At 41.3% G+C, this 15141-nt stretch overlaps 1 protein-coding gene across 3 annotated transcripts in view; it reads right to left on the bottom strand.

Annotated features, from left to right (window-relative positions):
* Positions 1–2037: 2037 nt before the first annotated feature.
* LOC6629584 (probable cytochrome P450 28a5) overlaps positions 2038–15141 on the bottom strand; it is a 58590-nt gene continuing 45486 nt past the window's right edge. Inside the window, exons 1-6 of one of the 3 annotated variants that reach the window (XM_070207189.1) lie at positions 5213–5319; positions 3571–3817; positions 3410–3514; positions 2806–3355; positions 2487–2753; positions 2038–2426 (exon numbers count right to left, since the gene is read on the bottom strand). In XM_070207189.1, coding sequence (XP_070063290.1) covers positions 2260–2426; positions 2487–2753; positions 2806–3355; positions 3410–3472 — 1047 coding nt within the window. In that variant the 5' untranslated portion in view covers positions 3473–3514; positions 3571–3817; positions 5213–5319 and the 3' untranslated portion in view covers positions 2038–2259. Of the gene's footprint in view, positions 2427–2486; positions 2754–2805; positions 3356–3409; positions 3515–3570; positions 3818–3885; positions 4804–5212; positions 5320–15141 lie in introns of those variants that run through there. The other 2 variants (XM_002054840.4, XM_070207188.1) reach the window with 2 other exon arrangements.

The following is a 15141-nucleotide window of genomic DNA, read 5'->3' as shown; positions in this document are numbered from 1 at the left end:
CTGTCTGTTCGGGGCCTGCAAGCGTGCTATAAAACCAAAATAGCCCACTCAAAAACCCGTACACCTTACACACACTCACACACACTCGCACATATAAGGCTGAGAGTGCTCGCCTCTTGAAAAAAGGCACAGCCCAAAATTCAACGCCAAAGTGGACAGTGTCCGTATCTCTGGTTCCTCCTGCCCCACCCGAGGCCAGACGAGGAATCTCGGAGCTGGCCAAACAGAGAATATGTAGTATTTGGGCTTGACTTTCGGTTTGCTGAGCGAATGGTTGCGCAAGTTCTTGGTTTTTGTTTTCACGGCTTGTTTATTTTTGCTAACACTTATCAAAATATTGACGATACACATATTGTTTTGCGTTGACTTCATGGGGCATAAAGATATCGGGGTCCACGCCAAAAAACAATGCCAAAGCAAAAGATAAATAAAATCACGTGGCCATATACTCTTGAATTTTTCAGCACATGTGCGTGTGTGTGTGCCTTCCATTTTTTTCTCTTCTGGATATGTCGTAACTTTCACTTTGTTGCCAGAGTTTTCCATGCTTTCCCCTATTCCTATACCCATCCCTATCGGCTACCCTATCCGCACTTTATTTGCCCCATTGCTGCTTAAGTTACTTTTTGTCCACGCTTGAATTTCTTTGCCCCATTCGAACTTGACTTGTTCTCTGTCTTTTGCTTTTTTGCCCTCTGCTGAGCTAAGCAGCTCATTTTCAATCGAGCATGTGCGTTGGCTCTGCGATTGTGATTCTGATTTTTCTATCTATCTGGCTTACGCTGGCTTTTGCACGCCGCCCTCACTGTTTGGCATTTGCTTTGTTTTTCGTCTGTTATTTTCATAAATAAATTTGCATGTGAAATGACATTGTTTATGGCATTCCTATATGTGAAGAACGCATGCTTTCATATTTCACTGACTCGACCCGGCGTCTTCGTCTTTTTGTCACACGTTGTTGACAGCTTTGTTAAAATATGTTTACATGCTCAAATTAGTCTCAGGCTCAGTTGCAATCTCTTTGACGTCCGGTTTCTATCGTCTGTTTGTCTGCGTTTCTGTGTCTGTGTGTCAAAAGTTGACATCCGAAATGAATTCGTAATTGAGTTTTGTTCGCCGTTCTCTGTTCCTTCATTCTAATTCTCGCCCGATTCGTATTTAATATTATCAACGTAATTCGCATTTATGTTACATATGTACTCGCATATGTATAACATGCTATTATTATTTTTTCTTGAATATATGCATATCAAGCCTTCTGTGTGCACCCCCACCTCAGCCTAATAGCATGGCGCCATGGAGGCGACTTATTTGTCCCAGAATTACTTATGCTCTGATGTGATCTGCTCTGCTCAGCTCAGGCCTGCTGTGCTGTAATTATTTCAACATTCTCATCACATTTGGATAGAAAAGAGGGCATAATTATTGAAAATAAGCCAAGCGCAGCACATTTGTTGCCTGGGCTCTGGCGGAGGTCCCCCTCAACACCAATAAAATCATTTGCTGATTAGCGACTTCTGCGTAACACATGCCATGGAGTTTCCTTATCAGAGCAAACATAACAAATTTATAAAAGTGGATAAATATGTATTCTAGTGGCTAAACGTGATTTGTTTATACGCCATGTGAGCCGACGGAAGCGAATACTCTGTCACATCTCTGCTGTTGTATTCGTTTTTTATTTATTTCTGTTGTCGTATTTCGATAAGGATATGCCTGAAAATGATTGCCAGATTTAATGTGACTTTTCACGAGTTGCTAATGTTATTAAAGGGATTAAAGTCAAGTGTTTACGAGAAATATTCTAAGCAGCTGACTGTGCTAAACATTCTCAGGATATGCATAAAAGTTATTTTGTTTATTTAGGACGCGCGAGGCACACTCTTCACATGGATAGATCAATCCATCTCGGGGATCTATAAGAATTCAATTAAACATACATGCACTAAGAAAATAGCCGCAGTACACAAACGTTGTGTAGTATAGTGGGAACTCTTGCGGAAAATATCATCAAGATCGCTTGAAAAACACAACAACTTTTCAACGTGAATTTATGTTTATTATTGTTCGAATGTGCCTTTACCTATTAAATGGGCAGACAAAATTGTTAGTCTGGGGCAAACGGGCGCGTAACAATAGCTGCATTTGGTGTTGGGAGAAGAAGTTTAGGGGTATCTACAAGTTGGACGCACTTTACTTGTTTCTGTTGTTGCATATTTACGTTTAATGTAAAACCACATTTCGACTTCAATATACCGCCTATTGACGAGCACTGAAATCCAACCAAATGCCGCCGTTGAGGGAAGAAATAAAGCCAAGTGGATCATACATGTTATCCTTGCGAGTCTTCGGATTGACTTTTACATCAAAGTTGGTTATAATTTCGACGAGAGCTGCTTTAATCTGGGCCAGAGCAAAGCGCATACCTGCAGTAGATCAGAATGTGTGAGTAGAACTAGGATCAGGTCAATTGCTATTTAACGTACCTATGCAGATGCGAGGACCATCACCGAATGCCATGAAGATGCCGCGCTCGCGATACATTTTGATCGCATTGGGCTCCAGAAAGCGATCGGGTTGAAACTCCTGGGCATTGGGGAAGTAATCTTCGTCGAGCATAAAGCAGGAATGAGGCACAAGGACTGTGGTGCCCTTCTCTATGGTGAAATTAGGTCCGTTTCGATTGGACAGCTCGATGGTTCGAGTGCACAGTTTGTTGGATATCGGCAGCGGTGGAAACAGTCGAAGGCACTCTGTAAAGGTAATACTGAGTTGTTGTTAACATTCAGTTGCTCCAATATTTACCATGCACACAGGCATCCAGGTAGGGTAGCTCGACAAGCTTATCGAAGGCAACAAAGCCCTCATCGTTTAGATGTGACTGCAGCTCCTCGCGCAGCCGCTGCTGTGCCTCGGCATTTCGTCCCAACAGCAGCAGAGTATGGGCCAGAACAGAGGCCGTTGTCTCAAAGCCGTCTAGCAGAAAGGTCATCGACTGGGCAGTTACCTGTCGCGTGTTAAGGCTCCGCTTTTTGGCCAGCTGCAGAATGTAGTCCAGAAAGTCGACGCGATCGGATTGCAGGCCAGCTGCCCGTTGGGCGTGGCGCGTATCAATCGCTACCTGCATGAAATCCACGAAGAATGCCTCGACATGCTTGGGCACTATACGTAGCTTATTGATTTTACTCAATGAGGGTATGAAGGATATTGCGACAAAGTTGAGCAAAAGGCTCCAGGACTGTTGGAACATATCCTTTATTTTGCCCATCACTGGCGTGGGATTGTCGGTAAAGCTCTGAGCACTGAGGCCGAGCACGCAATCGGTGACCATTTCTGTGGTAAAGCAGAGGCTGATCTGTAAGATCTTTGATTAATGGAGAATTTCATATATACACAATGTACCACTCACATCCTTGCCATTCAAGCCATCAGGTGCTGCACTGCGGATTTGTTTGCGAATGAATTCGTTCATCTTCTTGCATACTTGGTTGGTCACGGGGTAAACCGATTTAATCTGGCAGTATATATCATTTAATTAGCTGATATTAATCAAATTCTGCCAAAGCTTACGCGACTATTGGTTAATCCTGGAGTTATATCGGCGCGGCGCTCTTTCCAATTGTCACCGGTCAGTGTGAAAATATTGTTACCAACTATAAAGTCGGACTTCTCATCCACCAGGTTGGCCAGTTCGTTGTCGTGGAAATGCTTAAAGTCCGAAACAAAGACACGATGTGCCAGCTCCGGACTTACAACCAGCAGCTGAGGAGACCGTGATGAATAAATGCCAACTGCATCATATTGTTGCTTGTATTTGCTGTAAAAAGAGAAGGGAAGAAGAATAATATTCAAAGTTCCTATTAAATATAGTAACGAAACAATTACCAATAAATCTCATTAAGATCTTGTATAGCATGTTGCTTCATTTTGATCATGTTGGGATAGTTGCCGGTAAGTATTGCCGGGCTCGGACCAGGCACATTCCGCTTGCGCCAATAGCTATAGTTCCAGATGAGGAACACATAGCCCAGAGATGCGGCCAGCACCAGGAGTGTAATTGTTACCAAAACCATTTTGCCAGCTATTGTAACAAGTTACCAGCAGCAATTCTGTTTGCCAAGTGTGGCTCGAGTGCTTACTATTCGGCGTATTTATAGGTGGTAACTGTATCTGGTTCTATCTACCTTGTAGGTCAGTTTTCCGATAAGGCTAATCAATAAATGGTTTTAGCTGCTGCAACTGCCAGCTAAACAGTTGAAATAAACTGTTTGATAACGTTAATGTTTATAGCAATTACTTTTTGTTTTGAATTCAAACTCGCAAGTGAATGCTAAAATGTAAGTTGTGCTGAAATTGTGCAATTCTCGACATCTTTAGATTGATGCGTCGATTATCAGCATGGGTATCTGCTAGTCGGGCACTCCCCACTGAAGCACTCTTAATAATTATATTGCAATACTATTTAACTAAGCACTTCACACGAGCATTTCATTTTGCATTCGAACTGCGATACAAGTAGACGTCATGACAACATTTATCTGTATTATATACTTGCATGCGCATATTCTCAAGGCTCATTTACACATTTAAGAATCCATATCCCATATGTACGTCAAACGACCAAATTATAATTTTGTAAGCTATAAATTACCAAATGAATTCTATGATAAACTCATTGTTCCATTTTGTTGTAGATGGTAATTAGTATACGGTATATAGGTATATAGGTACATATCTGCGTATCATATCCGACGTTACGGGTCTGCCCCAAGTGAGTTTTTGCTTAATCATGATTGTATGTAAAAATAAATTAATAACGTACGATAGCAAAAACAATCAAACCGGTTTTGGGCAGTTCTAGGAACTGGCTTATATCAAAACATGATTTCTGTTCATTCATTTTGTTGATTTTTGTTTAACAATTTCGTTTTGGTATAAACAATTAAAGGCCAAAAGACAGCTGAGCAACATCTTAACTAGAGGCGCATTTTATATGCCCGCCTAGCCTCTGTTCACAGGTAAATTATTTATTTATCATTATTAAGTCAAATTGTATCAGATCAATAACGGACTACTGTATCGAATAGCTCAATAGAAAAAATCGAAAAAACTGCAGTTTTCCAAACAATATTCATATATTAATATTAAGAACTAGAACCGTGAATTATATTTTGCAAGTGTATTTTCACATTTTTTATTTGTGTGCTCATACCATTAGATCACTTCATATTGTGAACCACAACTGAGCATACCATTAAATCGGAGTTATATCTATATATCTTTCGCGCTTAAGCCAACGCGTGTGTTGCTTACGTGATGCCGCAATCGACTGTCTTTCTTATCGATTAAACTCAGGGCAGAGGCTCTTTTGTTGCTCGCTTCTCTTAGAATTTAAAAACAAAATGAGCAGCAAAACATTACAAATAGCCATTTCATCACTGTTCAATGAGCTCAGGGTTTAATGAGAGCAGTCGCTCTCTTGCGACACGCTCAACGTGTTGTATGCTCAGTGATAGAAGTTAGTCCCATTGTCGACGCGATGCCATCAACATCTTGATTGTTAGTAACCAGCCCGCAAATGTGGCCAACAGGAGAGAGCCCAAACGGCAGACTGAGCAGCCCAAGCGGCTTAACATAAAGTAATCTAATGGCAGTCAGTCGGTCGGTAAGTACTCCCAAGCACTTACGCAGCCTGCCACCTTGGAGCAGGAACAGGAGCAAAAGCTGGAGCAGGAGTTGGAGCAGGAGCTGTCGCTGCCACCGAGCTATCGCTATTCCCAGGACGCAAATTATGCATTAAGCTGTAGAAAAATGCCGCATAATGTTATCAGGCGGGCGAGTCAAGGCAAGCCGAAAAGGAGCCGAAAATAGAAGCTGACAAATGCTGCCCTTCGATACAAGCAGAGCAGAGTCTGAGCTGAAGGTAAATGGTGACCAAGGTGATTTCCTGTGTCTTAGCCTGTGTCACGACCAGATGACTCAACATAAACAGTTGGTAAGGCGAAAGCCGCAATCAAAATGTGTAAATTAGCACTTGATGCAACTGGGTCTGCCATTCCCACACCAATGTCCATTCCCTTCCTGGCATGAGGCTGAGCTCTGGCTGAGCTTGGCACTGGCTGACAGACGTTCGTGGTTTCGCTTGTCAGCGTCGACCTGTCGACTGTCAGGCTTCGCCATGTCGACCTGGTCGACCTGTATTCATATATTTCATGGCAAATTGCAATTTCCACTTTAATCTCCGCTGTGCTGTGCTGGCTCAGACTAAAACCAGGCCACACCCTTACGCCCACTCAGCTCTTGTCAACGGCCGCAGCTTATAATTTCGTTTATAATTACATTGACAGCAAAAGCAAAACTCAAGCTGTAGCTGCAGCGGTTACGCCTGCAGTAGCATTTGCTGAAAATCCAGCAAAAAGTGCCCACCTGCAGGCGACGCTTTCCTAATTAGCCCAAAGTACAGCGCCAGCAAACCATTTCAATGTGCATGTATGTCTGTGGGTCTGTTTATCTGTGTGTGTCTCTGCATGCCCCGTCATGGGGCACGTGGTAATTCGTTATTTCTGGCCATCAGCCCTCTGGCTAATTTGAGGCACCTGCCATATCCACCAAATAAGAGTCAACTGTCAACTGGCGCACATTGCTTTGCATATTGAATATGAAACTATTTTCGGAAGCAGGTATTAGAGAGCATTAACAATAAAGTCAATGATATTTCAGTATTGAGAGAATCTAACATATAATAACTTCTGTGCTATCTTTTAATGAATATTCTTATATTATATCTTAACAAGTTAACCAATTATAAGTTAAGCTTAATTGTAATTCGACGGAGGAAAGAGGGAGAGAGAGATTGCGGGCAAGAGATGGAGAAAGAATCATATAATATAAAATAATATTTAATGAAATATTTGTTATTTGTTTATTAATATAAATATAAGTAATAATTTCAACAACAACAACCCATTCAATATCAATATTGATATTAATATTAGCATTAATATAAATGTTAATGTTACGGACATACACATAGGTTGTTGTTGAAAGGTTTTAGCCTGACTTAGTTAAGGCAATAGCAACTATGCCTATTAACTGAGACCTAGCAACATCTATGCACAAAGCTTGGCAGTTCAGGCGACATCCCAAGTCAATTTGGCCTGACATCGAGAAAGTTGTATTAACACGACAGCAGCTAACACTTGCTTAAGCTGAGAAGCATAGAAGATGGACAATATTGTCTGGCTAAGACCAGGATTAAATAACCTCAATAACGTAAGTTGTATTGAGGAGCCCTGTGGACGAATTTAATTACTTAAAGCTTGCTGGTCTAAGCCAAGGCAAAATTCTGCTAGGCTAAATTCCGCCCGCTTGTATTCACATCTAATGCTGATGTGAACCAATGTGCAGTGGACACAGGAGTTGCGATTAAAATTTTCAATTTGGATAGTGAAAAAGCTAAAATATGCTTTTTAAAATGTTTGGTTCACTTATTAATAATGAAATTGCTTTGAAAGTAGAGAAAAGCTAGTCAAACTTTTGATGATGCCCCATTTTTTCTAGAAAATATTTCAGTCATGTCAGGTATCTTTACAAAAATGTAAACGAAAGTCACTTCTATGCTAAGCGAGTGTTTCAGCTGAATTTAGCTAAAGTTCATGTCTAGTTTCTTGCCAAAAATGTGTACAATTTTAGTTTGAAATATTCCTTGGATTTGCCAGTCTTGAATAGCCCTCGAGCAGGAAAGTACTTAATAAGCTGTTCAATAGCTCTCCTGGCTCTCGTTGGATTCTGTCGAATCCTTTGTGATATGTGTTCAATTGACATTTGAATGTCTTGCTGAAAATACACGAGGTAAATACAAGTACGCCCCATCTGCTTTTATTGTTGATGATATCAGCAGTTGCCTCTGCCGAAATGCCACCTCATATCATATCAATGTCTGAGGCCATTTACCAGCATTTCTGCATTTGGCAAACCTTTTTCTAATAACGCATGCCCATTTATCTGTGTGGGGGGCAAAAAAGTAATAAGCAAATAGTTGGCATAATTTGGCTAAGGACCAGCTCTAGAGCTTGAAGCCGTCAGGATCCGGTGACAAACGCTGAGCGCATTTCAACTTCCTTGCCAGGGGATACTGACCACTGACGTAATCAAATCGGCAATCACTAAAAGATATGTGTGCGCATCAATGTGCCCGAAGGGTTGGCTCCAGCACAGGGAGTGGTCAAATATTTGGGCCACCCACTCGATAAAATGGCAAAAAAAAAAGGACGCGGCTGGCGTGTGGCCTGTGCCTTGCCTGCAGCATATTTGGCCTGTCCCGAACAGTGCGTAAATTGCCATTTTCAAACACATTTCAATACATTTTTGGGTTTTTATTTTCTTCATTTTGTTTTTTTTTTTTTTTTAGGAAAGTTACTTTTGCACTGTGTCAGAAATTATTGCCTGGTGCGAAGTCGAGAGAGCTTCCCGAATTTTATTGCTTTTGCAGTTTGTCAGCTGCCCTGATGACTGGCATCTTTTCGCCTATCGTCCATCGTCCATCGACTGTCGACTGTCGAGTATCGACTATCGACTGTTGAATTGCGTATACGCCGCGTGTAACGCGAGTGTAAGGGAAAAGCTTCCATTTTTGTCGCAGCTCTTCTGTTATTGCGCTGTCATTTTATTGTCAGTCGCTGACGCTGACACACAGACACACAGACCGACAGTTTGGGGGGACAGACAGAGCGGCAGACAGACAGACAGGCAGTCGGCCAAAGGCAGCCTTTGATCTTGCCCCGTTCCGAAAAGTATGCAAAGCATTTTACAGCTTCCAGTATTGTGTTCTGTGTAAATTGCGCACATAAGTGAGGCGCACGTGCATGAAATGGCATCCCATCCCTTTTACACCCGCATTCCCTCCCCTTGCCCACGTCCGCATTCCAACAGAGATGCCAGTCCGAAGGCGTTGCATACTTCCTGGCCACCTAATGGCACACGGCAGCCAAGTGACGATGAAATTTTCAAAAAAATGTTAATGTTTTGACTATCTTACTGAACAAAAATGTATTTCTTTCCCTTACAGTATTATTTATGCTTGCCTAAAGTTAAAAAAAATTAAGCCAAATGTTAATTGGTTAAATACATTAAATATAAATGTGATGGAGCTATGAAGATTTTCATTCATTGGGTCATGGAAAATTACTATCTTATTTACTTTTATATATAATTATTATATATATTGTTTAAATAATCCATAGAATAAAACATCTGGCCATGTCTGTCTGTTTCTTTGCGAACAATACTCTCAGCTTTAAAGATAGCTTCTTGAAACTTAGATCCTTCTTTTCATTGCAGACAGCACATCTGTCGAAGCTTTTTTGCTTACCAAGATATCTTTATTAAACCCAGCATTTAATAGTTTTATCTTAACAAGATGGCATTCTATAAAATAGAGCTCTATGGAAAGAATCGAGTTATTGTATAGCAAAATATCCCAAGATATTTTCATCGAACTTCCCATTAACGACTCTCACTATTTTCACATATGTGCAAGTCTATGAACGAATTAAATCTTCGGGATATCGTATATTTCCTATTTTATATCCAATTTGTCGTAGTTTAAGCTGAACACAAATTACCAATAACTCACTCAGACGGGAAACACAGTTTTAATTGTAGTGCCATCTTTTTCCAACATACGCTTGTCAAAATTTATTAATTGACAAATTTTTTGAAAGCTGTTGAAATATATTAATTATTACTTTGATTGCATTTTACCAACAGTTGAGAGGCAATTGCAAATTGCAACTAACCATTTTTATAAAGTATAGCTACGAGGTCTTCAACTTATAAGCTTTGATTGATTGCAAACATATTGTCGGGAATCATATACTTGTTTCTTCTACTGCTATGGCTTCAAAAATACATAAAATACGAAATATTTGAAATGTTTTTGGGTGATTCGGGCAGTATCTGCGGGCAATTTAGACGGCTTTAATGCTTACAAGTTGTTACTTTACAAATAATTACAGAATCATCCCCCTTTTTAGCTGTGCCAGCTGTTGGGCTCGTCGTCGTCCCACTCTGAGTAGGTTCATTGCAGGGCCTCGACTGCACACGCTTATATTATATTTTATAATCATTTTACAACCGGTGTGATATTTAGAATGTTACCATAAGTTGCTTCATTTTACGCTGGCAAAGTTTGTGTTGCCATGTTGCCATGTTGCCAGCCTGCCAGTCTGCCAGCCTGCCTGGCACAGCAAACATTTCAGCTGCTCTCCGGAATGTTGTTGCTGTTTTTCTTGTTTTTTTTTTTTGCTTTTTGGTGTTATTGTTGTTTTAGTTGCTGGCAGGCAAAAAGTTGATGCCGCCACATGGTAGCTGTTTTGGCAGTTTTATAGTGTTGGCCATAAAGTACTTAAAAGTTTCATTTTACGCCTATTTTGTAGCCAGTGCCCCATTATCGGAGCCACAGAGGGATGCCACAGAGAGTGACCGGTGCAAAGTAGCTGGAAGCGTCAGTCGAAAGAGCAGCAGCAGGAGCCAAAACCTGTGCGGCTGCCGTCAGCATCCAATTTACTAACAATTTAACAATCATTGCTTTTGGCTTGTGAGAAGTCAACTTCTGGCAACACTTGTACACACGCACACACACACACACACACACTTAACATGTGTTGTGGCGGCCATTTTAATTGCCTGCCTAAACAAATAACATTCAAGTAGCTTGTGTCTTCAATATGGCCCAGCCGTAGCGGATGCTGATGATCATGACCGTTGCTGGCCTCCTGCCGCCAATTAATGCCAAAATTGGCAAGTGGCAACGGGCAAGTGGCAACTGGAAATCAGATTTCTGGCTGGGAGGGGTCAAAGTTGGCCAAGAGCAATTGGTTGGTAATTGCCTAAAAACCCGACCCCAAAACTTGTGCCTATCAATATTCCCCGTCAGCTGAATGGCAGCGTCATCGCCTGCTCTTCGCTCTTTCAGCTTTCAGCTGCTTGTTGCTCGTTTTCATGAAAAAAAATTCAATACAAATATTTTCCAAGCCTTCGAGACGAGCCATTCAACGTTCTGAACAGCAGCCTGTTTATACCAAGTATGTTCTTTTATTGCCCTGAGAAAGTTCGATTTGTATGCAATATTTATATCCTGGAAAAATGTTATTAAGAAAGGATGATATTATATATCATTGACATTTTGGAATGTGGGATCAAATCTATTTAAACAATATCCCTTTTTCGATGAACGCGAATTATAATTTTAGAGTTTTGGTAGTCATTAATTTCGGCAGGTCACATTTGAAACAAAACGATATTTTTTATGGATTTTATCCAAAACCTTATATCAAGTGCGGTTAACAGGTATCTTTTAGTCGAGCAGGCTTGTCTGTCGCATTCTTGCTTATAAAATGTTTTTCTTTTTTACATGCGGCTGCCATTTCTGCCACTGGTGTACTTAATGTGTTTCATGCTGGCGCAAAGGTTCCTTCTTTCTGTATTCGAAGTTCTCGAAAGTTGGACAAATGATAACTGAAAGCAGTGAAGGCGCGGCAATTGGGTTCGAGCTCGTGTTCGTGGTCCAATCGTGGCCTGCCCTTTAGCTTGCAACGCAAATTTATCATGGCCTACCACAGAAGGAGATGAATTGTTGGCCAGATAGTAATTGGCCGTTGCAGAGCAAACGCACAAGCATCTCAAGAATGACGCAAAAATGGTGTTGGTTGGCAAAGAAAAAAAAAAAAACATATCCTGCAACTCTAGTGCGAGAGCTTGCGGCAAACGGAGCACTCGGTTGATGGGCAGTCTTTAAGTTCAAGGAGTAAAGTATGTTATAGTTGGAGCAAATCTATTCAAGCTCGAACAATCAATAAATATGCCATATAATATTTTAATTTTACTAAGATAAACGCTTCAATGGACGATTTTTTTGGAGTAATATTATATATACTGGTGATTATAAGGATCAAGTCTTACATGTCTATAGATTATAATATGGAATTCGGAATAATGGACTTTTTTTTATAAATGTTTGTTTGACTGTGAACTGACTTCCAAATTTTTAGTTTATAAACATAAATGGGTAAGTAATATATCCTATATTGGTTTTGTGTTAATAGGCAAGGGAAAGCATCTCCGCACCCATAAAGTATATATATTCTTGATCAGCATCAAAAGTTGGGTGGAATAATAAAGATTACAGCTTTATAAAGTAGGCCATCATCTGAGTGTTTCTCAAGAGAAAATGTAATTACCAACTAAATGGGTATTAGTAGATAAGATTATGAGGCTTCTTTGGGGATTGTCAAGTTGTCTGCGAAGGATTTACTCGTTATGTTATCATTTCAAGTGCTTGTCAATGAAGTTGTCAATTTGCAGTTTGAGGAGCGCCAACTTCCGGCGATTGTTTATTGAGCTGCAGCTGCTCATTAAGTGCAACATTGTTTTAATAGTCGAGCATAGTTTTGAATGGCTTTTTATAGCAAGCAGGGTCATTAAGGAGTTTTTCGTATTGATGTGGCAACATTCTTAGAAACTAGCTTGTGGCGTGATGGCAACATTTGTTGCAAGCCACAAACAACTACAGCTCAGCCTGTTCCTGCCGAGCTTATCGCACTGTCGCAAGAAATTTTAATAAGCCAATAAAAATGTAAAACATGAACAAACAGTGCTCAGTTTGCCGAAGATTGATTGCCCTTGCAGACATACAATTATGGTATATATATATATATATATATATATATATAGTATAAATATTTTAAAAACCACAAGAAATTCTTTGCAGCACAATACCATTTTTGTATATGGTTTCGAAGGTGTCTCGTCCACAAATCTTGCTTGATTTGTAATACTCCCTGGCAGAATAAAGTGCGAAGCATGGTAAACATGAATCGCATAAAATACAAATTAAATGCATGCCCAGCGGCAGCTTTCGCCCTCGTCTATGCCATTCTCGCTCGTCAATTGGCGCAACTCGCAGCTGATGTGTTTTGTGTGTGCCGGCCATTTGTGATCCCCAGAGCGGCTGTTCCAGTTCGTAATTGTGCGCGGTTCGCGTTGATTTGCCCAACTCAGCCAAGTTTGAGTAATGTGGGTGTTGCTTCTGCGGCAATGGCATTCCCCGGATTGCTGGTCTGCTAGCTTATGCCAGTGTATGCTGCCTGCATTTCAGCACATTCTGTTGCCGTCTCTGGGGCTACGCGGCAATAGCATGTTGCATGTCTATGCATGTAAATGCTCGACTAGAACTCAACTCGACTCGACTCGAACTCGAACTCGCTTGGTTGCTGGTGCGTTGGATCGTTGGATCGCTGGCTGGTTTCAGGGTTCTTTGCTTTTGTGTTTGCACAAGTGTCCGTTGTGGTTGAAAGGTGAAAATGGCGCTGGCACATTGCAGTCGTGCACCCTATGCCACCGACACCGCGACCGCCACCGTCACCCCAGCCTTAAGCCAATTCCCTGCTGAGGCAACGCTAGATGAAAAATAAACAGCATGCTCTGTGTCCATGGGCCGCCACTTCGACCTCTTGCCCTTTGCTTTGCTTTCGCTTGCCATTCAAGATGATTTACAGCGCTTTGTGCCCCATAGCATAGGACCTGCCAGGTGGCGCATCCTTTGCTCATTTGCCTTCTGCATTTGTCGCATAGACGTCGTCCATTTTGAAAGCATGCGCCATCAGTTCAACATGCATTAGACGGCCGCAACTTGTAGCCTAGCCTAGTCCTGGCTGTTATGCGCATTATTTAAGCGTCTTTTTATTTGCTGTCTGGCGTTGGCCCTTTGTGCTTAAAACTTTGCCATCAAAAGCAACGGCACAATGAAGATACATTGTAGGAAAAACAGGAGGGAAAAAATAATAATAATAAAGCACTTGAAACAAACGTTTTCAGTAAATTTAACATTAGCTGCTTTGTGAAAATAATCAGCGAAAGGTTCGCCGAGCCGAGCCGAGCGCAGCGGAGCGCCGGAACCAAAAAAGGGGGGCGCGCCTCTATCTGAAGGCGGGGGTTGTGCAAAACTTTTCTTGTCCGGCTCCTGCGCCTGCAAGTAGGCAACATTCTTTGTTGTTTGCTATTATTATACTTGCTTGCCACGCGAGCGAGTGTGCGTGCGTCTGTGTGTGTGTGTGCGTGTGCTTGTGTGCGTTGGTATATTTACAAACTCTGTAGCATACTTTTCAGCTTGCGTGGCTGTTGTGTGTTAAGGTTAAGAGTTGCCAAGTCCTTTTGGTTGCATAGAACTTCCTTTTCCAGGCGAAGGGGCTGTCAACTTTGCCGTACATTTCTGATTTATGTGCCGGCGCGAGACTGAGAGAGAAAGGTAAATAAACAGAAAGGGAGGGCAGCTTTTTTTCTTTTGCATTGCATACTTTGAGGCATGCCTGAATTTATTTTTATTTTTATTTTTTGTACTCTGGCCGCCAAAGTGGGCAAATTATTTCAATTTCTATTATCGCATTTCATGATTGCCGAGTTGCGGCTTTTTATTTAACAAATTTTTTAGGAAAATTCACTGGCATTTTTCGTGGTTTGCTGCTGCCTTTGCTGCCTGGCTCACTTCCACATTGTAGTCGAGTTCATGGCGTTGTGCAGTTTATTAGCCCAGTTTTAGTTATGGTTACAGTTTCTTAATGCCCAGTTTTCTCGATGCACCATGCATATTGCTACCTGTGTTGTTGCCCTTCGTCTCACTTTAAGCTGTGCACTATTCAATTTAATTTGTAATGCTTGCGCAGCTGTTGTGCAAAATGCATTCGCATGCAGTACGTCGGTAATTAAAACTTTTACCATATAAATCAAATTGCCAGCCCTCTGTTAATGTTGAACTGTCGCGCAAATAAGAAGTTTCGGATAAAAGTTCAAATTGCGCTCAGCCATCAATTGACTCAAAGGTCGAGCCAGACAATGGAATAGTGCAAAAGTGCGCCATACTTAAAGGTCAGAACAAATTTGTGCAGCTGCTGCTCGAAAATGGCTGAGAATTGTGACAAATGCAGTGAGAAAATGAATTGTGTAACATTTTTTTGTGGCTTTAGCTAAAGAATTCAAATAATTGTGGCACACACAATTGCTTTGCAAGGATTTACTTTTGTGCCCGATTGAAGCTGGTCTCGAAGGAAGTGTTAATAGTGCGAGCGAGGTAAAGTTTCCTGTTCG

Source organism: Drosophila virilis, chromosome 2, assembly GCF_030788295.1.
Source record: "Drosophila virilis strain 15010-1051.87 chromosome 2, Dvir_AGI_RSII-ME, whole genome shotgun sequence".
NCBI classification, from domain to species: domain Eukaryota; kingdom Metazoa; phylum Arthropoda; class Insecta; order Diptera; family Drosophilidae; genus Drosophila; species Drosophila virilis.
The sequence above is the reverse complement of the archived record's forward strand: the minus strand, read 5'-3'. Positions and strand labels throughout refer to the sequence as shown.